Source organism: Pristiophorus japonicus, chromosome 11 (genome assembly GCF_044704955.1).
Source record: "Pristiophorus japonicus isolate sPriJap1 chromosome 11, sPriJap1.hap1, whole genome shotgun sequence".
Taxonomy (NCBI): Eukaryota; Metazoa; Chordata; class Chondrichthyes; family Pristiophoridae; genus Pristiophorus; species Pristiophorus japonicus.
This window is the reverse complement of record NC_091987.1, coordinates 114,081,706-114,107,767: the sequence shown is the minus strand read 5'-3', so window position 1 is coordinate 114,107,767 and position 26,062 is coordinate 114,081,706. Positions and strand designations below refer to the sequence as shown.

General features: G+C 46.5%; 1 protein-coding gene across 1 annotated transcript in view; it reads right to left on the bottom strand.

The window, feature by feature from the left end:
* Window positions 1-24,212: 24,212 nt before the first annotated feature.
* egfl6 (EGF-like-domain, multiple 6) overlaps window positions 24,213-26,062 on the bottom strand; it is a 91,969-nt gene continuing 90,119 nt past the window's right edge. Inside the window, exon 13 of the mRNA XM_070893041.1 lies at window positions 24,213-24,323. Coding sequence (XP_070749142.1) covers window positions 24,213-24,323 — 111 coding nt within the window. The remainder of the gene's footprint in view (window positions 24,324-26,062) is intronic.

The following is a 26,062-nucleotide window of genomic DNA, read 5'->3' as shown; positions in this document are numbered from 1 at the left end:
TGTGCTCGGAATTTACCTCAGATTTGTATCTGTTTCCAAAAACAGAGAAGCTCTCAAAGTCTCTCTGTTGGCTGGCTGAATCCTTCACCAACAAAAATTTCAGCTTTATATTATCCGATTACATCCCATTCTCATCGCCAAATGTAATATCTTCAAGAGAGCACACGAACACACAACCTGTAAGATGGCTGCAGGTCCCGGAATCTTCTGACCTGATCTTTATTAAACAGCACTGGCTGCAGTAACACAGGCGTCCACAGTGTGGAGCTACAGACATTACACAAATACATTATAATGAGGAGCACAGGGCCCAATCAACATAACCGCCAGTCTTCCACCCACCATCCCTAAACTTAACAAACCCCTAGAACTATACAAAACAAGCCGCCTTGGCCCCATCTTGGATTACTCCAAGTGCAAACACACTCATGTCAATTTGAAGAAAGTTGTCCATGGCAGTACGAAGATCACGGCTAATGCCTGTGATTATGAATAATTATTGTGCCCTTCACTTGATGCCTCAAGGAAATCTTCTTGAACACTTCCCACATGTGCTGGAATGAATCTCCGACACGGTTGTCCTTCTCGTATGGAGCTCCTTGGCACCAAAAGTATAGTCAGTCAGTGGATACAGGTTAATGGCCCTCTACAGTGTGAATGGCTTGACCTGTCAATAGTTGTTTCCGCACTGAGAAACTGTGCGGCTCGGTGGAACCAAGGAAACAGCAACAGATATCGGGGTCAGGACAGACTCCGGCTACAGCACCGGGACTGGCCTTGATCGAGCAAACAGTGAGCAGTATCAGGGCTTGGTTTGATCCCACACACACGCTGCAACAAGCAGTACTGGGGCTGGATTTGATCCGGTACATAGGATACGTTAATGCTTTCCTGTGTCGGCAGGGTGTTTACTGACTTTGTGGAGTATGTATGCAAATGTATAATCTCATTAAATATGTGAGTGAATCCATGCCTATATATACAAGAGCTAGTAAACCTCCAACGCAAGGCATTTCTGAATTCAAAACAACTCCATAACTCGCGTGAAAGAAAGCAGACCTATAGACAACTGAAAGCCAAGGTCCAACAAAAATCTCATGACCTAAAGAACACATGGTGGGTGAAAAAAGTGCAGGAGATCCAGCATCTAGCCAACAATCACGATGTGCGTGGATTTTTTAGCACAGTCAAGTCCACCTACGGCCCAACCACCTACGAGCCAAGAACGGAAAAGTGCTCATCAAGGACAGAGAGGCAGTCAGTGCCCGTTGGAAGGAGCACTTTGAGTTTCTCCACAACTAAGATTCTGTCTTTTATATGAGTGTCCTTGACTTCATCCCACAGCATGCTACCCGTCACCACCTCGGCACAATCCCAGCCCGGCATGAGGCTCCAGGAGCAGATGGAATCCCCGCTGAAGTACTAAAGCATGGCAGAGAAGTACTCTTGATGCAAATCCATGACCTCATCTCTCTTATTTGGAAGGAGGAGAGCACGCCAGGAGAAATCAGAGACGTCGTAATCGTGACCATCTTCAAGAAAGGGGACAAGTCCAACTGTGGTAATTACGAGGAGTTTCCCTGCTGTCTGCTGTAGGGAAAATAATTGCAAGAATCCTCCTCAATCGTCACCTCCCAGTGGCTGAAGAGCTTTTCCCAGAGTTGCAATGTGGATTTTGCCCACTAAGGGCACAACGGACATGATTTTCACCGCGCGACAAATCCAAGAAAAATGTCACGATGACATGCAAGCCATGATTCTTACCAATGGATCCACCACAGACCCAATACAAGTGCAGACCGGGGTCAAGAAAAGCTGTGTCATTGCACCAACGCTCTTCTCAATCTTCCTCGCTGCAATGCTTCATCTCACCCTTAACAAGCTGGAGTGGAGTTAACCTATTGGGCACGCGGGAAATTGTTCAAACTCCGACGCCTCCAGTCCAGATCCAAGGTTGCTCCAACCTTTGTCATTGAATTACAATATGCAGATGACACTTGCGTTTGTGTACACTCGGAGTCCGAACTCCAAACCATCGTTGACACCTTCACTGAAGCGTATGAGAGTCTGGACCTCACATTAAACATCAGTAAAACAAAGGCCCTCTACCAACCAGCCCCTGCCACACAATACTGCTCCCCGGTTATCAAGATCCACAATGAGACCTTGGACAATGTGGACCACTTCTCATACCTTGGGAGCCTAATATCAGCAAGGGCAGACATCGACGACGAAGTCCAACACCGCCTTCAGTGTGCCAGTGCAGCCTTTGACTGCCTGAGGAAAAGAGTGTTCGAAGACCAGGATCTCAGACCTGGCATCAAGCTCATGGTCTACAGAGCAGTAGTGATACCCACCCTCCTATATGCTTTAGACTATGGACTATGTACAGTAGGCACCTCAAAGCACTGGAGAAGTACCATCAATGTTGCCTCTGCAAAATCCTGCAAATTCATTGGCAGGATAGGCGCACCAACATCAACCTTCTCTCTCAGGCCAACATCCCCAGCATCGATGCATTGACCAGGCTCGACCAGCTCCGGTGGACAGGACTCATTGTCTGCATGCCCGATACTAGACTCCCGAAACACGCACTCTACTCCAAGTTACGTCATGGCAGACGAGTCCCAGGAGGGCAGAGAAAACGCTTCAAGGACACCCTCAAGGCCTCCTTGAAAAAATGTAACATCTCCACCGACTCTTGGGAATCTCCGGCCCAAGACCGCTCAAAGTGGAGGAGCATCCAAGAAGGCACCGAACACTTTGAGTCTCTTTGCTGGGAGCACGCGGAAGCCACGTATAAACAGCGGAAGGACAGTTCGACAAATCAAGCACCTCACCCACTCATCCCTCAAACCACCGTCTGCTCCACCTGTGATAGAGACTGTAGATCCCACATTGGTCTCATCAGTCATCTTAGAACTCATTTTAGTGTGGAAGCAAGTCATCCTTGACTCCGGGGCACTGCCTAAGAAGAAGAAGATACAATAGCATCATAAAATAAGTGAATGTGCACTATATTAATAGCTTCATAAAATGTGAATGTACTTTCTTGAGAATCCAATTTTCTTTAAAAAAGGAAAAAATGAAAAACAAGATTCTAGAACTTGACAAGGAGGTTGTGCCAGGTCTGTGCCATCTTCTTCATGGATAGCTATAAAGAACATCTTTCACTCATTGTCATCATCATCATCATAGACAGTTCCTCGGAGTCGAGGAAGACTTGCTTCCACTCTAAAAGTGAGTTCTCAGGTGACTGTACAGTCCAATGTGGGACCTACAGTCTCCGTCACAGGTGGGGCAGACAGTGCTTGAAGGAAAGGGTGGATGGGGAGCCTGGTTTGCCGCATGCTCCTTCCGCTGTCTGTGCTTGATTTCTGCATGCTCTTGGCGACGAGACTCGAGGTGTTCAGTGCCCTCCCGGATGCTCTTCCTCCACTTTGTGCGGTCTTGGGCCAGGGATTCCCAGGTGCTGGTGGGGATATTGCACTTTATCCTCCGTTTCGGCTACCCCCAAAAGTTTGTCACCATCCTCCGCCTGCTCCACGATGACATGCAAGCCGTGATCCTGACCAACAGATCCACCAAAGACCCAATCCACGTCCGGACCGGGGTCAAGCAGGGTTGCGTCATCACATCAACGCTCTTCTCGATCTTCCTCGCTGCAATGCTCCATCTCACTCTCAACAAGCTCCCTGCTGCAGTGTAACTAAACTACAGAACCAACGGGAACCTGTTCAACCTTGGCCGCCTCCAGGCTAGACCCAAGGTCGTCCCATCCTTTGTCATCGAACTACAGTACGCAGACGACGCTTGCGTCGGCGCACATTCAGAGGTTGAAATTATCACCCATATCGCATTGCTAGTAGCCATCAAAATCACCAGATCCTCAGAATGATACTGGGATTAAATTATAAGGACAATTTACATAAACATGGCTTAAAATGGTGTTTAAAATGTTAAAAGGATTTGATAGGGTGGATACAGAGAAACAATTTCTTCTGATGGGAGAATCAAGAACGAGGGGACGTAATCTTCAAATTAGAGCTAGGCCATTTAGGAGTGAAATCAGGAAGTACTTTTACACACATAGGGTCGTAGAAACCTGGAATTCTCCTCCCAAAAGGCTGTGGATGCTGGGACAATTAGAGGTTTCAAGACTAAGATTGATCGATTTTTGTTGGGGAAGTTTATCCAGGGATATGGTGTTGATGGGATACATTTGATTGAGGTACAGATCAGCCATGATCTGATTGAATGGCGGAGCAAGCTCGAGATGCTGAATGGTCTGCTCCTGTTGTATGTATGAGTCCAGCTGCTTCCAGGCTAGCATTGAGGACATTAGCAATGTAAGCTAGCCTGCAGTCCACAGATATATCAATGAGGTCCAAGGTGTATTGTCCAATTTCATCACTTTCACAGTATCATTGTACAGGAACAACTCTACAGGTCTTAGAAACATAGAAACATAGAAATTTACAGCGCAGAAGGAGGCCATTTCAGCCCATCGTGTCCACGCTGGCCGACAAAGAACCTCACGTCCCTTAGTCAGCAGCCCTAAAGGTGACATATAAACCTATGAACAATGACGGAAAGGCAAAGAGCACCCAGCCCAACCAGTCCGCCCCACACAACTGCGACACCCCGTATACTGAAATATTCTACACTCCACCCCAACCGGAGCCATGTGATCTCCTGAGAGAGGCAAAAACCAGATCAAAACCCAGGCCAATTTTGGGAGAAAAAATCTAGGAAAATTCTTCTCCTACCCATCCAGGCGATCGAAACTAGTCCAGGAGATCACCCTGGCCGTATTCTATTCCCTGCAGTACTTACCATTATATCTGCGCCGTCCAACAAAAGGTCATCCAGTTTAATCCCAATTACCAGCTCTAGGTCCGTAATCCTGCAGGTGCCCATCCAACCATCTCTTAAAAGTGGTGAGGGTTTCTGCATCCACCACTCTTCCAGGCAGCAAGTTCCAGATCCCCACAACCCTCTGCATAAAGAAGCCCCCCCTAAAAGCACCTCTAAACCTTCCAGCAGCCATCTTAAAGCTATGCCCCCTTGTAATAGACCCCTCCACCAATGGAAATCAGCCCTTACTATCCACTATGTCCAGGCCCCTCAATATTTTGTACAACTTAATGAGGTCTCCTCTCAACCTCCGCTGTTCCAGTGAGAACAAACCCAGCCTATCCAATCTGTCCTCATAACTAAGATTCTACATTCCAGACAGCATCCTAGTAAATCTTCTCTGCACCCTCTCTAGTGCAATCACGTCCTTCCTATAATACGGTGACAAGAACTGCACGCAGTACTCCAGCTGTGGCCTAACAAAAGTATTATACAATTTAAGCATAACCTCCCTGCTCTTATATTCTATGCCTCGGCCAATGAAGGCAAGCATTCCGTATGCCTTCTTAACCACCTTATCCACCTGGCCTGCTACTTTCAGAGATCTGTGGACAAGCACTCCAAGGTCCCTTTGTTCATTTACACTATTAAGTGGCCTACCGCTTAATGTGTATACCCTTTATTAGCCCTCCCAAAGTGCAGTACCTCACACTTTTCTGACATAAATGCCATTTGCCACTGCTCTGTCCACCTGACCAGTAGATTGATTTCCTCCTGCAGCCCATGACTTTCCTCTTCATTATCAACCAGACAGCCAATTTTAGTGTCGTCTGCAAACTTCTTAATCATACTCCCTATATTCAAATCTAAATCATTGATATATACTACAAAAAGCAAGGGATCCAGTACTGAGCCCTGCAGAACCCCACTGGAAACATCCTTCCAGTCACAAAAACATCCATCAATCATTATCCTTTGCTTCCTACCTCCAAGCCAATTTTGGATCCAATTTGCCACTTTGCCCTGTATCCCATGGGCTTTAATCTTCATCACCAGTCTACCATGTGGGACCTTATCAAAAGCCTTGCTGAAGGCCATCATCATCATCATCATCATCATCATCATCATAGGCAGTCCCTCGAACTGAGGATGACTTGCTTCCACATCAAAAAGTTCACAGGTGTTTCAATGATGGACCTAAAATTCCAGGTCCGAACTAAATCTTGAAGGGTGGAAGATGCCTGTGCTTGGATTTTTTTGACGTGTGGTGACCATTGCACACCAGCCATCATTAGGGCTTGACAGAGCTAGGTCTTGGTCCAGTAGCAAGGATTAACCAAGACGACTGGAGACCTGTTCTGCTGCATGGACCTAGTGCGCACACATATCGCAGTGTGGGCTGGCCCGTGCTGCCCCTGGGCCCCGAACTCGTGCCTCTCCTAGGCCCCGATCACGTCCTCTTCAGTCTCTCGCCGCTCCTTCACCTCGATCTTGCCGCTCCTGATGTACCTGCCCACGCTCCAGTCACCGACCTGGACCTTGGTGACGTCCCTTTTCATTGCCTTTGCTCTCCTGCTCCAGCACGTGCTGCTCCCTGGAGTGGTATGCTGCCATGCTGCTCCTTCCGCTCCCCAGCCTGCTCTGATGGTGCTTATGGGCCGGGGGCCGTGCAGACTGCTGGGCTAGGCTGCCACCTCTCCTTTCGCTCCCTGGCCTGCTCCGATGGTGCTCGCAGGCCGGGGACCGGAATAAACCAGAATATACTACATCGTACACACTACCCTCATCGACCCTCTTGGTTACCTCCTCAAAAAATTAAATCAGGTTAATCAAATACGATCTACCCTTAACAAATCCGTGCTGACTGTCCCTAATTAATCCTTGCTTTTCCAAATGCAGATTTATCCTGTCTTTCAGGACTTTTTCCAATAATTTTCCCACCACTGAGGTTAGGCTGACAGGCCTGTAATTACTTGGCCTATCCCTTTCTCCCTTCTTAAACTACATTAGCAGTCCTCCAATCCTCCGGCACCATGCCCAAATCCAAAGAGGACTGGAAAATGATGGTCAAGGCCTCTGCTATTTCCTCTTTTACTTCGCTCAACATCCTGGGATGCATTTCATCTGGGCCTGGGGACATCTACTTTCAAAACTGCTAAACCCCTTAATACTTCCTCTCTCACTATATTTATTTCAGCCACAATATCACATTCCTCCTCGATAGCAGTATCGACATTACCCCTTACCTTTGTGAAAAACAGATGCAAAGTATTCGTTAAGAACCCTGCCAACATCTTCTCCCTCCACACAAAGTTTACCCTCATGGTCTCTAATAGGCCCTACCCTTTCTTTAGTTACCCTCTTACTCTTAATATAATTATTGAACATCTTAGAGTTTTCCTTAATTTTACTGGCCAATAATTTCTCGTGCTCTCTCTTAACATTCCTGGTATCCTTTTTAATTTTGCCTCTTAACTTTCTATATTCCTCTAAAGATTCTAAAATATTTATCTGTTGGTATATGACATTAGCATTCCTTTTTTTCTTAATCCTCCCCTTTAAGTCCCTAGACAACCAAGGGGTCTAGAATTAATTTTTCCAGCCTGAGCCTTCCGGATCTCCTCCTGGCTTTTGGCTTTCCCAGATTGCAGGTTGTTATTGAATAAGATAAAGCATGGTCAGTTCCTTTGTATAATTTATTGGCTCTCTAAGTGTATTTCTCGTGACACTTGAGGAGTGCATTGTTGCACGCCAGCAAAGGGCCTGTTGTGCACTGGGGAAGGACACTGGGCATTGGATGGGCAACAAGGAGGTAAGAGGCAGGAGGGGAAAAGGCAGGTGCCATAACGCACCCCAGCCACAGGGTTGAAATCAGGGTTGCCTGCATTGAGTTGGGTTGAGTGACTTAAGTCCTGCAGGTGGGCACACTGAGGGCATCAAGTGCATTCCAGGCCTCAGGCCTTCATGCCCGATTTTCTGGGGGGTGGATATTGAACCACGTAGGGTATGTATCATTGCATTATCTACCCATTGTAGCAGATCGTAATCGGTTTGACTATTCCCCATCCCTGCCCATGTTTGAGGTGGGTGGATGCTTACTAGCTGAATCATGGCATCTTATTTAATCCTGCACCAGCCCAGATCCATCCAATGAGGAGGAAGCATTTAGTGAGTCAGAGGGTTTTCACTGGGTGAAACACTGAGCAGTAGTGAGCACGAAGAGCTGCGGGGTGGAGGAAAGGCTGTAAAAAAGGAGAACAACATCCCTCAGCTGAGTACCCTAGGGATCCAAAACTTCAGGTCCAGTCTTAAAAAGGTCATTGATTTGGGAGCAATTACCTTATTTACAAGCAGTTGAAAGGATTTCCACGCACATAGTGGAGATTATGGTAAAGTGGGAAAAGTCCACTAAAACCATATGCAACACATTCCAGGAAGTTAGTCCTGCCATGCAGAACATTCTGGAGAATGTGGCAGCCCAGCTAATATCTGCGGCAATACTGAGGAGACACTAAGGATGGTCAGCCTGAACAGGACATTTTCTCAGGGATTCTGGGACTTAAATGAAACTAATGGGTCTATTCTCACACTGACCAGTAACACATCTGTCCTTGTGCCCAATGGGCTGGAAGCTGTTGCCATCTCTCATTAGAGTGACAATGAGCTGACTCCCTTATGAGCAAACTTGAGCTGGGTGCTGGCAGTGGAACCCGCATGGATAGCAGCTTCACTGAGAGGAATGTCACCTCTGTTCTTGAAGGCTCCAAGTGAATCCTCTCTGCTAACCACCTCTGAACTTTGTATCACTCAGGCAGCACCTCATAGTAGAAGAATAGGAGCCTAGTTAGCTAGCACAAGGGTTAGAAGTAATTGTAGGTAAAATTGTTGGATTCATTTGGGAAAGATTGCTAATGAAAGTAAGAATTGCTTGACCACACAGACTTCATTGGTAAATTATGTGGATGTCTGCAACCCAGTGCACTGAGTTGTTCAACTGTGAGATTGTGAGTTTTATATTATTTAGGCACGGTTCAGCTGCTGTTGAGAATCTAGGTCTTGATGAGGCAATTAGGGGTGTGGATGGAACAGCTATAAGGGAAAGATTTTTATTTCTCTTCTCATGTATCATATTGAAAGCAGTTTGCAGTAACTTGCTGCCTCCTTTCTCTAGCTTCAGACAAATGGCTCTTCGGTTGATAGGAACATAGGGCAGGAGTTGGCCATTCAGCCCCTCAAGCCTGTTCCACCATTCAATTAGATCACATCCTCTCCTTCCTGTGCAACCTCTTCATGATGTGGGAATGGAAAGGCCATCACCCTCTTCCTTATCTTCATCTCCTTCTGTACTGGGGATATAGTAAGCCTTAATGCATAACGCCTCAATGGAGAAATTTCTTCACTCAAAGGGTGGTGAATCTTTGGAATTCTCTATCCCAGAAGGTGAGGATGCTCAGTCATTGAGTATATTCAAGACAGCGATCGATAGATTTTTGAATATTAAGGGAATCAAGGGATAGGCCGAGTCTACTCAATCTCTCCTCATAGGACAATCCCTCATCCCAGGAATCAGTCTGGTGAACTGTCGTTGCTCTCCCTCTATAGCAAGGAGACCAAAACTGTACACAATACGCCAGATGTAGTCTCACCAGGGCCCTATATAATTGCAGCAAGACATCTTTACTCTTATACTCAAATCCTTATGTAATAAAGGCCAACATACCATTTGCTTTCTTAATTGCTTGCTGTACCTGCATGTTAACTTTCAGTGAATAGTGTACAAGGACACCTAGGTCACTCTGAACACCAACTTTTCTCAATCTCTCACCGTTTAAAAAATACTCTGTTTTTCTCTTTTTCCTACCAAAGTGGATAACTTCACATTTCTCCACATTATATTCCACTTGTCCATTCACTTAGCCTGTCTATATCCCCTTGAAGCTTCTTTGCATCCTCCTCACAACTTGCACTCCCACCTAGCTTTGTATCATCAGCAAGTTTGGATATATTACATTTGGTCCCCTCATTCAAATCATTGATATAGATTGTGAATAGCTGAGGACCAAACACTGATCCTTGTGGTACCCCACTAGTTATAGTCTGCCAACCCGAAAATGACCCCTTTATTCCTACTCTCTGTTTTCTGTCTATTAACCAATCCTCAATCCATGCTAGTTTTTTATCCCCAATCCCATGAGCCTTAATTTTGTTTAATAACCTCTTGTATGGCACCTTATCGAATGCCTTCTGCAAATCCAAATACACCACATCCACTGGTTCCTCCTTATCCTGCTAGTTACAACTTCAAAAAATTCTCTAACAGACTTGTCAAAGATGATTTCCCTTTCATAAATCCATGTTGACTCTGCTCAATCCTATTATTATTTTCTAAGTGCCCTGTTACCACGTCCTTAATAATAGATTTTAGCATTTTCCCAACTACTGATGTCAGGCGAACTGGTCTGTAGTTCCTCATTTTCTCTTTCCCTCCTTTCTTAATAGTGAGGTTACATTTGCTACCTTCCAATCCACGGGAACCGTTCTACAATCTATGAAATTTTGGAAGATGACAACCAATGCATCCACTATCTCTATAGCCACCTCTTTCAAAACCCTAGGATGTAGGTCATCAGATCCAGGGGATTTATAAGCTTTTAGTCCCATTAATTTCTCCAGTACTTTTTTTTACTAATACTAATTTCTTTCAGTTCCTCATTCTTGCTAGACCCTTTGTTCTCCACTATTTCCGGAAGTTTTTTGCGCCGTCTTGTGTGAACACAGACACAAAGTATTTGTTTAATTTCCCTGCCTTTTTCTTATTTCCCATTATAATTTCTCCTGTCTCAGCCTGTAAGGGACCCATATTTACTTTCACTAATCTTTTCCTTTTTACATACCTATAGAAGTTTTTACATTCTGTTTTTATGTCTCTCGCTAGTTTACTCTCATATTCTATTTTCCCTTTCTTTATCAATTTCTTGCTCCTCCTTTGCTGAATTCTAAAATTCTCCCAATCCTCAGGCTTACTGCTCATTTTGGTAACATTAAAAGCCTCTTCCTTTGATCTAATACTATCTTTAACTTCTCTTAGTTGCGGTTGGATCACTTTTCCTGTGGAGTTTCTGTGCCTTAAATTAATGTATATTTGTTGTAAATTATGTATTAATTATTTAAATGCTAGACATTGCTCATCTACCATCATACCTTTTATGTAGTTTCCCAATTTACCTTGGCCAACTCACTCCTCATACCTACGTAGTTTGTTTTGTTTAGATTTGAGACCCTAGTTTCGGATTGAACTAAATCACTTTCAAACTTAATATAAACTTCTATCATATTATGGACACTCTTCCCTAAGGGCCCCTTTACTACAATATTTTTAATTAACCTTTTCTCCTTGCACAATACTAGATCTAAAATAGTCTGCTCCCTATTTGGTTCCTCAACATATTGATCTAGAAAACTATCTTGCACACATTCCATGAATTCATCCTCCACATTATTCACTTGAGAAACTAATAAACTGAGTGAACATTCTGAATGGTGAGCTACTGTGTGACTAATATGATAAAGGGCATCTGAGGCTCCCTGGTAAGATCCAGTGGCAAAATAATTTAAGGAAGTGAGCACTTTCACTACTGCAGACAATGCTGTTCTAATTGAGGTGGGTTGTAGGTCTGCACCCAGCAACAAGAATAATTTCCCAATAGCATCCATGGGGAAGTGCAGCCTTGTGACGAATCGAGAAATCTTAAGTTGGACCTTTTGAGGCCATTAAAGGTGGGGGGGTGGGGGGGAGAAGGGTTATTGATGTGTTAGAATAAAATTATTTCTGTGATGTCTCGTTCTACGGCCTAGAAATTCGATTAAGCCCAAAATTGGGTGATGCCACCACGACCCAAGGTTAACGGTCACTCACAAAAGCATCGCAGGAAGCACCAAAATATCGGTATTTTGTTGCTGCCTGCTGATCTAAATGAGTGGAAGGCAGAAGCTGCCATACAATGCCGTACTTTCCAGCGATAACATCAGCAGGAGGCCAAAGGTCGTGTCTAAAGGATCGGTGCGACGTTCTCGGGCTGTCACCTATTAATAGTGAAAGACTGTGGCATAGATGTCGTTAACCGTTGCATGAGAAATCAATCAGTTAATTTTAAAAGAAGGGAAACATGCACATCTTGGTCACGAGTTTACTGATGTAAATCGTACAGGAGAATTCAATTACATCTTTAACCACAAGAAACATTTGAAGAACTCTTGGTGAGAATATGGTGTTAAATTTTCATTCATTCTTGGCTTTTTCAAAACATACTTCAAAACTTTGCAGTTTATTTTATCAGTTCCTAAAGTAGAAAACCTAATGTATAAAATTTCAGAAACTGCAGCTTTGATATTTTTCCCAAGATTTTTACAACTATAGAACTGTATAGTTTAGTTTAAAAGTATTCATCACCTGTCATGTTTGACTGACCAGGGAGAAGATTTGATGCATCTCATTGGAAGCAGTTTTCAGTCCAATTACACAGTCTGAGCTTTCCATAGTTGCTAGTTATGTCAGCACCTGTGTATTGGACGGTTCCGAGCTCGCTGACATATTCTCCCAGCACAACTCACTGTCAAAGGCTGCAGGCACGAACGTGCTTTGGAGAGGGCAGTAAGAGGAGGGGCAATGTCCCAAATCGATGAGCATGCATCAATTCAGCGTCACAGCCCGCTTGATGTCAAGCTCATAGTAATTAAAATATTTGCGGCAAATGCAGTTAATGGCAGTGCTGCCGACTTGCGTTCTATGCCGGAAGTAAGCGGCAGCAAGGCGGCCGCCATTTTCTCTACAAAAAACTGGCCTTAATGGCCGGCGCTGATGGTTCGAATTTCTAGGCCTAAGTTTTTCCAATTTAGCCATATCCTCAACCTCCACAGGAAGAGAGATTTCTTTAGGGAAAATTTATCTGGTGCTCACTATTTAATGGTGGGAGAATTCCTCAGTGAATGAGTTAATACGTTCTCCAACAGTGGCCTCCTCAGTGCTGTATCTGTGGTGTATGTAGCACACAAATCACTGACATCACACGCTCTAGTGTTAATCCAACTGCTGTGACCTTCGTCCTTTATTGAACAGCTCCAGAGTGACTCTCCGGTGTGGTGGTCAGCCTTTTATACTGCCTCTTGCAGGTACTTTCAGGTCTCCCACCACAGCGCCCTCTGTGGTGTACCATTGTGTTTATTATACATTTAAGGTACCAGGACGATACACACATCAATACATAACATCTCACTTCCCCCCCAGGCGCAGGACGATACACACATTGATACATAACATCTCACTTCCCCCCCAGGCGCAGGACGATACACACATTGATACATAACATCTCACTTCCCCCCCAGGCGCAGGACGATACACACATTGATACATAACATCTCACTTCCCCCCCCTCGGTCCCGAAGCCGTTGCCAGGGATCTCGACCTTGTTTGTCCAACGGAAGGCAGGTATGCATAGGCAGTGCGTTTGTATGGTACATGTTATCTGGTACAGATGTTGCGTCAACGGGTTGCGGGTACACTGAACAATTACATTAAATAGTTATTAACTGGTAACGGATCCCTGATTTCCTTATTAGCTCTTATCATTAATTGTACTTCATATCCATTATTTTACACAAACACAGTGACCATTCAGCATTAAAATATTAATTTTTATTATAAATCTGTCATCTCACATTAACATACCTCATTTTAGACTCGCTCTTGCCTTACAGAAGTCACTTTGTGGGGACCACCACGTGGTAAGGCCCTTTTAAGACTCCCGGGTGCATTTCCCTTTTAAGGCGCCATCTTTGATGCTCTGCTACTCTGGACACGAGGCCGCTGCCATCTTGCTCTCCACCGCTCCGGATGCCCTCCGCCGCTGCAGCCTCCGCTCCCCTCCGCTGCCACCGCACTTGCCGCCTCCCCTGCGGCCTCCGTAGCGGCCTCCCCTGCGGCCGTCGTGGCCGCCAACCTCCAGCTGCTGCTGCCGCCCAACTCTCCCACTGCGTGGGCCCCTCCGATCCGCCGGCCATCCTGGATACCTCACACCCCACCCGCAGCGCCCGGCCAGCTCACCCCCCCCCCCACCACCCCCCAGCACTGGGCCCACCTCTGCAGGGCTGCTTGCCTGTGGGGGCTAAGGCTGCAGGATCTCTGTGGCTTGAGGTCCAGGGCTGGGGTTTGCTCTGCTTGCCTCTGGGTGGATTGAGGCTGCAGCTCCAGCTCGGTCGGCGCTGCTCTCTGGGAACCCGGGCCACGGCAGCACCCTGGGGAGCAGCAGCCTGTGGAGTGGTGAAGTCTTCCCAGCTCTCACGGAGCGTCACCATCCACCTCCGGCCGAGGAGCGTCGGCCCATCGCCTGCAACGACCCACAAAGGTAAACCGTGCGTCTAGTCCCTGTGGGATACCTGCACCTCCGCTCTGCCGAGAACAGGTATCAGTTCCCTGGTGTAGGTACGCAGCTGCGCCGTGACCGGGACCAGCTTGGGTCGTGCAGCTGGGTTAATCCACAGTTTATCAAAAGTTCTCTGACTCATCAACGATGGACCTGAGCCCGTGTCCACTTCCATACTCACTGGGACTCCATTGATTTTTACTTCCATTATCACTGGGGGCGAATCGTCAGTGCACGTATACAGTCTCAACATCTCATCTTCTTCTGCCTGCTCCTCGCTGAGCAGTGGATCATCCCCCATCTCCTCAGCCACATGGTGAGTCCGATTTCTTTTACACATACGCTGAAGGTGGCCTTTGACGTGGCAGGTATTGCACATGTACTCCGCAAACCTGCACCGGCGAGCCCCATGGCTTCCTCCGCAGCGCCAGCATGGTGCTGCTTGATTGGCCCCCCTCAGCGGACTCTGAGTTCCAGGACCCCGAGGTCCGTGCTCTCTGCCCCGGGCAGAGCCATGTTCTGCAGTTTTGTCCATGGTGGGCGCTATCCTGTGGACAGTGCCTGCCGGGTTTGAGACTGTGTGGATCATTTGTTTGGTGCTGCAAGTCGAGGTCATATATGCCTGGCTGATGGTGATGGCCTTTGTCAGGGTGACTGTGGGTTCCGTGGCTAGCAGCTTGTGAAGGAGGCCCTCATGGCCAATCCCCATGACGAAAACGTCCTGTAACGCCTCGTCAAGGTGTGCGCCAAAATCACACGGCGCCGCGAGTCTCCTGAGGTCCGCAACATATTTGGTGACATCCTGGCCCTCGGGTCTGCAGTGAAGGTAAAATTTGTATCTGGCCGTGAGGATGCTCTCCTTCGGTTTTAACTGGTCACGAATGAGTTCAGTCAGCTCCTCGTATGACTTGTCCCTGGCGCTCCTGGTGTCAGCAAATCCCTGACGAGACAGTAAACCTCATCGCCACAACTGGAGAACAATATCGCCTTACGCTTCTCTCTCATTGCGTTCGTGTCCTCCGTCAGATCGTTTGCTGTGAAGTAGTACTCGAGCCTTTCCGTAAAGGCCTCTCAATCATTGCTCACGGTAAAATCCTTTAGCGAGCCCAGAGTAGCCATGGTTGCGTGGAATTCGTCCGCTTCCTTGTCGCCAATGTGATGTATGTAGCACACAAATCACTGACTCCACACGGTCTGGTGTTGATCTAACTGCTGTGACCTTCGTCCTTTATTGAACAGCTCCAGAGTGCTCCACAGGTGTGGTGGGCAGCCTTTTATACTGCCTCTTGCAGGTACTTTCAGGTCTCCCACCACAGCGCCCTCTGTGGTATACCATTGCGCTTATTATACATTTAAGGTACCAGGACGATACACACATCAATACATAACAGTATCCACCTCTGGGATGCTGTTCTGTTGCTCATACTGCTACTTATAAGAACATAAAAACATAAGAAATAGGAGCAGGAGTAGGCCATCTGGCCCCTTGAGCCTGTTCGCCATTAATTAATTCATTAAATCATGGCTGATCTGATCATGGACTCGGCTCCACTTCCCTGCCCACTCCCCATAACCCTTTATTCCCTTATCACTCAAAAATCTGTCTAACTCTGTCTTAAATATATTCAATGACCCAGCCTCCACAGAGAATTCCATAGATTTACAACCCTCTGAGAGAAAAATTCCTCCTCATCTCAGTTTTAAAGGGGTGACCCCTTATTCTGAGACTATGTCCCCTAGTTTTTGTTTCCCATACGAGTGGAAATATCCTCTCTACATGCATCTTGTCGAGCCCCCTCATTATCTTATGTTTCAATAAGATTGTTGTGTATCTGTAAAGCGTGCACTCCCATGTTCCGCCACCAGGGAGCTCATCCCCTGAAGTCCCAAGGGATCCCAGCATCCCTTGGGAGCACTGTATATAAGTCGGCCCCTAAGGCCTGTTCCTCACTCTGGAGTGTCTTATTAAAGACTGAGGTCACTGTTACTTTAACCTCCCTGTGTGCAGCCTCATCTGTGTTAGGAACACAATAACTGGCGATGAGAATACAAATCCAACGCAAAGATGCAGCAAACTGTGGGCATCCTGGGGAAGTTCTCGGAGGGTGAGGGCTGAGAAGCCTATGTCAAATGGCTTGACCAGTTCTTTGTAGCCAATGAGCTGGACGGAGAAGGAAGCGCTGCAAAAAGGAGAGCGGTCCTCCTCACAGTCTGCGGGGCACCGACCTACAGCCTCATGAAGAATCTTCTGGCTCCGGTGAAACCCACAGATAAGTCATATGAGGAGTGTGTACACTGGTTTGGGAGCATCATAACCCGAGGGAGAGCGAGCTGATGGCGAGGTATCGGTTCTACACGTGCCAGCGATCTGAAGGTCAGGAAGTGGCGAGCTACGTCGCCGAGCTAAGGCGACATGCAGGACAATGTGAGTTTGATGGCTACCTGGAACACATGCTCAGAGACTTTTTTGTACTGGGCATTGGCCACGAGACCATCCTATGAAAACTTTTGGCTGGAGAGACTCCGACCCTCAGTAAGGCCATTGCTATAGCACAGGCGTTTATGTCCACCAGTGTTAACACCAAACAAATCTCTCAGCACACAAGTGCTAGCAATGTTCATAAATTAACTGGAACTGTGTTTGTGAACAGAAATGTACAGGGCAGAAACCATGAGTCTGCAACTGCCAGCAGGCCTCAGGTGACCCAGATGACTCAGAGTCCCCAACAAAGGATGAATGCAACAGGACCAATACCCACTATCTCAGGCAGACGACCTATTTGCGACACTGGCAGGAGGCAAGACATTCACCAAGCTCGACCTGACTTCGGCCTACATGAAGCAGGAGCTGGAGGAGTCTTCGAAGGGCCTCACCTGCATCAACACGCACAAGGGACTGTTCATCTACAACAAATGCCCGTTTGGAATTCACACCTTGTTGGCGTTGTGGAGGCTTCCATTCAGCCTATTCATGCCGCTTCAAAGTGTATGTTTGCAAGAGCTCTGGAACAATGGGGCACCTCCATTGCTCCACCTCCACCTCCACCTCCAAGCTCTGCAAAACCTGCTCACCACCATGTGGCAGAGGAAGATCGGTCCATGGTGGATCAAAGCAATGTCGAGCCTCAGAAAGAGGAGGCAGATGCTGAAGTACACGGGGTGCACAAATTTTAGACGAAATGTCCACCTATAATGCTAAACGTAAAACTGAATGGCTTACCCGTAGCCATGGAACTGGACACTGGCGCTAGCCAATCCATCATGAGTAAAAAGATGTTTGAGAGACTGTGGTGCAACAAGACATTCAGACCAGCCCTGAGCCCCATCTACATGAAACTGAGAACGTACACCAAAGAGCTTATCACTGTCCTGGGCAGCGCCATGGTCAAGGTCACCTACGAGGGCACGGTGCATGAACTGCCACTCTGGATTGTCCCGGGCATTGGCCCGACACTACTTGGAAGGAGCTGGCTGGGCAAAATCCGCTGGAACTGGGATGACATCCGAATGCTATCACATGTCGATGAGGCCTCATGTACCCAGGTTCTTAACAAATTTCCTTCCCTTTGTGAGCCAAGCATTGGAAACTTTTCCAGGGCGAAGGTGCGGATCCACTTGGTCCCAGAGGCATGGCCCATTCACCACAAGGCGCGAACGGTATCTCACATGATGAGGGAGAGAGTGAAAATCGAGCTGGACAGGCTGCAACACGAGAGCATCATCTTCCCAGTGGAATTCAGCGAGTGGGCCAGCCTGATTGTTCCAGTACTCAAAAGTGATGGCACGGTCAGGATTTGCGGCGATTATGAAGTAAGTATTCATTGTTTCTCGCTACAGGACCAATACCCACTATCTCAGGCAGACTACCTATTTGCAACACTGGCAGGAGGCAAGACGTTCACCAAGCTCGACCTGACTTCGGTCTACATGACGCAGGAGCTGGAGGAGTCTTCGAAGGGCCTCACCTGCATCAACACGCACAAGGGACTGTTCATCTACAACAGATGCCCGTTTGGAATTCGGTTGGCTGCAGCGATCTTCCAGAGAAACATGGAGAGCCTACTCAAGTCGGTACCACGCACGGTGGTTTTTCAGGACGACATATTGGTCACGGGTCAGGACACCGTCGAGCACCTACAAAACTTGGAGGAGATCCTCCAGCGACTGGATCGCGTAGGGCTGCGGCTGAAGAGGTCGAAATGTGTCTTCATGGCAACAGAAGTGGAGTTTTTGGGGAGAAAGATCGCGGCGGACGACATTCGGCCCACAGACGCCAAGACAGAGGCTATCAGGAATGCGCCCAGGCCGCAGAACGTCACGGAGCTGCGGTCGTTCCTGCGACTCCTCAACTATTTTGGTAACTTCCTACCAGGGTTAAGCACCCTCTTAGAGCCCCTACATATGGTAGTGTGCAAAGGTGAGAACTGGGTATGGGGAAAAAAAAACAATTAATTGCTTTTGAGAAAGCCAGAAACATTTTATGCTCCAACAAACTGCTTGTATTGTATAACCCATGTAAATGACTTGTGGTAGCATGTGACGCGTCGTCATACGGAGTCGGTTGTGTATTACAACAAGCTAACATTGCGGGGAAGTTGCAACCTGTCGCCTATGTTTCCAGGAGCTTGTCTAAGGCCGAGAGGGCCTACAGCATGATTGAGAAAGAGGCATTAGTGTGTGTGTTCGGGGTAAAGAAAATGCATCAGTACCTGTTTGGCCTCAAATTTGAGCTGGAAACCGATCACAAGCCCCTCACATCCCTGTTCGCTGAAAACAAGGGGATAAATACTTGTTATTTATCCCTCAGCCCGCATACATAGGTGGGCACTCGCGCTATCAGCGTATAACTATACCGTCCGCCACAGGCCAGGCACCGAGAACTGTGCGGATGCTGTCAGTTGGCTACCATTGCCCACCACGGGGGTGGAAATGGCGCAGCCTGAAAACTTGTTGATGGTCATGGAAGCGTTTGAAAATGATAAATCACCTGTCACGGCCCGCCAGATTAGGACTTGGACCAGCCAAGATCCTCTGCTGTCCCAAGTAAAAAACTGTGTGCTGCATGGGAGCTGGGCCAGCATCCCTGTTGAAATCCAAAAGCCAATCAAGCCGTTCCAGCGGCGAAAGGATGAGCTGTCCATTCAGGAAGACTGCCTGTTGTGGGGTAACCGCGTAGTGCTACCAAAAAAAGGCTGGGAGACGTTCATCTCGGATCTCCACAGCACACACCCGGGTATAGTAATGATGAAAGCGATAGCCAGATCCAACGTGTGGTGGCCCGGTATCGACTCTGACTTAGAGTCCTGTGTACGGCAATGCAGCGCATGTGCTCAGTTGAGCAACGCACCCAGAGAGGCACTACTAAGTTTGTGGTCCTGGCCCTCCAGACCATGGTCGAGGATCCATGTCGACTATGAGGGCTCGTTTCTTGGTAAAATGATCCTGGTGGTGGTGGATGCTTTTTCAAAATGGCTTGAATGTGAAATAATGTCGGGAAGCACCGCCACTGCCACCATTGAAAGCCTGAGGGCCATATTTTCCACCCACGGCCTGCCTGACATACTAGTCAGTGACAACGGGCCATGTTTCACCAGTGCCAAATTTAAAGAATTCATGACCTGCAATGGGATCAAACATGTCACCTCGGCCCCGTTTAAACCAGCCTCCAATGGGCAGGCAGAGCGGGCAGTACAAACCATCAAACAGAGCCTTAAACGAGTCACAGAACGCTCACTCCAAACCCGCCTATCCCGAGTACTGCTCAGCTACCGCACGAGACCCCACTCGCTCACAGGGGTGCCCCCGGCTGAGCTACTCATGAAAAGGACATTTAAAACCAGACTCTCGTTAGTTCACCCCAACCTGCATGATCAGGTAGAGAGCAGACGGCAGCAACAAAATGTAAACGATGGTCGCGCCACTGTGTCACGGGAAATTGATCTGAATGACCCTGTGTATGTGCTAAACTATGGACATGCTCCCAAGTGGGTCGCGGGCACGTGGATAGCTAAAGAAGGGAATAGGATGTTTGTAGTCAAACTAGACAATGGACAAATTTGCAGAAAGCACCTGGACCAAACGAGGCTGCGGTTCACAGACTACTCTGAACAACTCACAGCAGACACCACCTTTTACGAGCCCACAACACTCACCCAAAGGATCAACGACACCACGCCGGATCAGGAAATCGAACCCATCACGCCCAACAGCCCAGCAAGGCCAGGCTCATCCTAGCAGCCCTGCAGGGCCAACAACACGCCAGCCCAGCAAGGGCACAGCCAACACACCAGAACAGACATTTGTACCAAGGCGGTCCACCAGGGAAAGAAAGGCTCCCGACCGCCTCACCTTGTAAATAGTTTTCACTTGGACTTTGGCGGGGGGGAGTGATGTTGTGTATCTGTAAAGCATGCACTCCCATGTTCCGCCACAAGGGAGCTCATCCCCTGAAGTCCCAAGGGATTCCAGCATCCCTTGGGAGCACTGTATATAAGCCGGCTCCTAAGGCCTGTTCCTCACTCTGGGGTGTCTTATTAAAGACTGAGGTCAGTGTTACTTTAACCTCCCTGTGTGCAGCCTCATTTGTGTTCGGAACACAATAAAGATCACCTCTCATTCTTCTGAACTCCAATGAATATAGGCCCAACCTACTCAACCTATCCTCATAAGTCAACCCCCTCATCTCCGGAATCAATCTCGTGAACCTTCTCTGAACAGCCTTCAATGCAAGTATATCCTTCCTTAAATACGGAGACCAAAATTGCACGCAGTACTCTAGGTGTGGCCTCACAATACCCTGTACAGTTGTAGCAGGACTTCTCTGCTTTTATACTCTATCCCTTTTGCAATAAAGGCGAACATTCCATTTGCCTTGCTGATTACTTGCTGTACCTGCATACTAACTTTGGGTCCTTGTGCATGAAAAAGCACTTTCCAATTTTTCTCCATTTAAATTATAATTTGCATTTCTATTTTTACTGTCAAAGTGGATAACCTCACATCTCCCCACATTATACTCCATCTGCCAAATTTTTGCCCACTCACTTAGCCTATCTATATTCCTTTGCAGATTTTTGTGTCCTCCTCAATTTGCTTTCCCACCCATCTTTGTACCATCAGCAAACTTGGCTACATTACACTCGGTCCCTTCATCAAAGTCATGAATATAGATTGTAAATAGTTGAGGACCCAGCACCGATCCCTGTGTCAACCCACTAGTTACTGTTTGCCAATCGGAAAATGACCCATTTATCCCGACTCTCTGTTTTCTGTTATTTAGCAATCCTCTATCCATGCTAATAAGAAATAGGAACAGGAGTAGGCCATTTGGCCCCTCGAGCCTGTTCCACCATTCAATAAGATCATGGCTGATATATTACCCCCAATCCTGTGAACTTTTATCTTGTACAGTAACTTTTGTGTGGCACCTTATCGAATGCCTTCTGGAAATCCAAATACACCACATCCACTGGTTTCCCCTTATCCATCCTGTTGTTACATCCTTAAAGAACTTCAGCAAATTTGTCAAATATGATTTCCCTTTCATGAAACCATGCTGACTCTGTTTGATTGAATTCTGCTTTTCCAAATGTCCCACTACTGCTTTCTTAATAATGGACTCCAGCATTTTCTAACAACAGATGTTCGGCTAACTGGTCTATAGTTTCCTGCTTTTTGTCTGCCTCCTTTTTTAAATAGGGGCGTTACATTTGAGGTTTTCCAATCCGCTGGGACTGCCCCAGAATATGGCATGGCAGGCTCAGGGTCGAACTGGTGGATTTTGGAGCAGGATTACAGCAGTAACATCTTTCCTCTAATACCTTATCAGCCAGCCCCTGTGGGCTCTGGACAGAAGATTCACTCATCTGGCTTCCTGCTCCCATCGAGCCCATTCGTTATCAGGGCTTCCAGACCTGATCAGTAAATATTTGCTTTCCTAAATTAGCAGTCCTCCATTATTTAGCATTATTTCAGCTAATTAAACAACTCACGGCTGACTATCATCTTTATAGTTTCTTCTGCTTCACTGAATGGTCCGATATGTGGGTGTGAAAAGCACAACTGTAAGGAACAGTAAAATAGGATTTTAACCACCGTGCTCAAAATAGAATGTCTGAAAATGCTGTTCCACTGAATTGCTGCATCTTCACTTTGAGTTTGCATAAAATAAACTCATGATATTCCAAAGACGTGTCCATAGAAAATGAATGCTAATTTTCCAAAGATTGAAGAATACCGTCCAATCATTTTCTTTTGGAGGTGGGGAGAGACACAGAGGGAGGCGGGGAGGGGAAGGAAGTGTTTAGTCCTGATGCTCTGGCCATCATGAGTGTGGGGCAGGCTTGATGGACCAGCTGGTCTTTTCCTACCCGTCAATTCTCTATGTTTTTATTACTAGATAACCTTCTTCCACTGTGAGGAAAAGATAGTCCTAGACGGAGGACCTCTCTATAATTGTGGATTCAGCTGGAGGCAGCTTTCTCATTCTTCCTCCTGGAGATAGATCACTCTTGGACTTACAGCTTGGCTGAGAACATCTGGAACTCACCCAAATCAAATGAGCGAGAGAGGCAGGCCTGTCACTTACCCTCCAAAATCTCAGCATCTTGAGGCATTGTTCTGTGATAATGTCATTTAAGGAAATCTCAGAAGTCAGGTTCAGAAAAGGGCGTTTTTCTATAAAGAGAACATTTTATTGCAAAATGTTGTACAAATACACATAATACAAAATATCGGTATCAAAATTGAACACTGGTACAGAACACTGAAGTTATAGAGGTACAGATAGTGATTTAGCCATCATATTAAAGTGGCCTATTCACACTGATTTTCTGAAGAACTTTGATTTTCCCACCATTAAACACATTGGCCCTTGATGTTTCTCTGACTATCCGGGCCTACTGGCTATTGGGATCCTACTGGCTGCTGTTAGTGGATGGAAGGTCCCCAGGCCCAAATATCTTGTAGGTACCTGAAATAAAAGCTTAGTCCTACTTTTGGGCCCTCTTCACTTTGCTGGTAGACTGCCTCAGTTTGTCTGATCTGAGGGGGTCTCAGACACAAAGGGCATCACCAGCTTCTTGGGGCATCACTGGAAATGGGCATCCCTTGGTCATTGGAAAAGGAGGTTGAGGCAAGAGGATCGGGAATGCCCCTTTAGATCTCTAGATGGATATGCTGGGCCTGCATCTATTGTAGATGTTGGCCAAGATCTTCCATTTGTGGAAGCCCTGGAAATCCTGGGGCAACATCAAGGAGGGTGCAGACCTGACATAAGAGTCTTCGCCCCCTTTTCCTCTCTGTCATGTCCAGAAACTTAACTTTCCCCAGGCATTGTAGAGAAGAATCGAGGAACCACTGTTTAATCAAAAACCAAGGGAAATGGCTTCAAACCCTGAAGATAATGGCTATGTCAATTTTCAAAATTATATTGTTATTATTTTTCAAATATCATAGAGTACTTTTTTTAATACATTTACATTTACAAAAGCCTTGTGCTTAATCACGTTGCTTGGTTAGCATATAGTATAGCATTGGACAAAATACTGTTGTCAATGACCCATGACAATAAAAACCAATTAAAAAACAGAATATTCAATGGGCCAAGTAAAAGAACTGGCAGGTGAGTAGTTAGTTTTAAGATCACTGGGAGAGTGCATACCTGATATACATAGCACCTTGGCTACACTGATACAACAACATTACAATTGTACAGTTAGGAAACATACAATAAGATGCTTGTAATAGTTAATGCCACAACCTTGAGTGTAAAAATCCTGCAATGCCAAAGAAATGTAGGCACCAGAATATGAGTACTTCACTGCAAAAATGTCATATTTTATATGCTGGAGAACAGTCTGGTCTGAAGTAGGTTGTAGTGCTCTCACATGTTTGCAGGCCAAAGAATTCAGGAGTTTTAAATTTAATGTATGTCTCTCAGTTATCATTCTTTGAGGTCTCTTCTTGGCAAGGTCCAGAGATCAGAATAACATTGTCCAATCCAATTTCTCCAATTCTGCCCTTTCCACGCTCTGCTTCAAAGACAATCTACAAGATCATTAGTTAAAAAGAAAAAATGTAAATGCATAAGTCATAAGTGATAACAAATATTTTCCCCTTAATGCTGTGTGTTCGATCTCTTCCCATTTAGGAATTTCTATACCTCACCACTAACCAACCACAGCTCACATAGTGGTGCTGTCACTACTCCTACTAATACTAAATTCCCGTCCGTCTGCTCAGGAGCAATGATTGAATTCACTCCATTGTTGTTGGTTCTGAACTAGCCCAGTCACTTCAATCATCTGTCCCCCTTTCTATGACAAGTGACTCTTGACGTTGACTATCCAGTGCTTCCTTGGCCTTTCTCGACTTCTTGTTCCATGTGCAGGGCCACGAAAGGTATACTAGCTGTTCCTATTTTTGAAATGTACCCGAACCATCGCAGTCGGCTGGTTATGTTACTGGACTAATAATCCAGATGCCGGTCTAGTAGGCCTGGACTAATAATCCAGATGCCGGTCTAGTAGGCCTGGACTAATAATCCAAATGCCGGTCTAGTAGGCCTGGACTAATAATCCAGATGCCGGTCTAGTAGGCCTGGACTAATAATCCAGATGCCGATCTAGTAGGCCTGGACGAATGATCCAGAGAACATGAGTTCAAATCCCACCATGGCAGTTTAAGAATTTGAATTCAGTTTTTAAAACATTGAAAATTAAAAAAAAGGCTAATGTCTGTAAAAGTGAACATGAAGTAGTCTGATTGTCATAAAAACCCTCAAACCACTACAAACACTGATTACAGCAGTTCAACAAAAAGGCCCACCATCATCTTCCCAGGGCAATGATGGGTGGGCAATAAATGTTGGTCTTGCCAGCAATGTCAATATCCCAAGAATGAATTTTTAAAAAACCCTGCCTTCTGGTTTCCGCCAATGCTGCTCTAACAGTTGCTCTGAGGAATTGAGCAAGATTGTTCTGGATGACTAACATTATGATTTATTTTGTTCTTCTGCATCCATAAGTAAAGTGCCAGGCCTTGGCTCAACCCCATTGATGTCATAAATATGATCTAGAATGATCAAATGAGAAATTGTAGGAGCGAACACACCATTTATTATTCTGCAAATCAGGGTCTTAGAGGTTCAATACACTGTGCTTCTGTGCAGTCTACAGCATCAAAGACCTTGATTTTAACCCTCACCCCATCGCCGGGTGGGAGAGGATCAGGATGATAAATATCCTGGTCCGATAACACAACCCCAGCCCGACCGCATTCTTGCCCCTTTAAATTTTAAAGTGAAATCAGATGATGAGCGATACTCCCGCAAAATGCAGGCGGGGTCTTAATTAACATTCCAAACTCGCGGCCTGATGACATCATCGGTGCTGTGACTTAAATTTAAAAGTAAATGAAGGGGAGAACCAAACTGTGGGATTCCCGGCAGCAGATCCGAGGCAGGAGCTGCTGACTCCCCAAGGTAAGTAGCTCTTTCAGCACTCCTTGTAGTCCAGGAGGAGCAGGGGCGTTCCCCCCAGGCCTCACAAGGAAATCTTTGGCTTCACTATTCCTCCCCTCCACCCCATTCTCAGGCCTCCCTCCAGCTCTCCTGATCACTGACTAGAGCTGATGCTCCCTTGGGTCTCCGGCTGTGGCCTCTTGCTGCTGGTGTTCCCTCCCACTCGCCGACCAGGCTGTCCATTTGGCCAGCTGTTGGATGGGAGGCAGCATTACAATATATTAATGAGGCCCTGCCATTAAGATCGACAGGCCCTCTGTGTCCC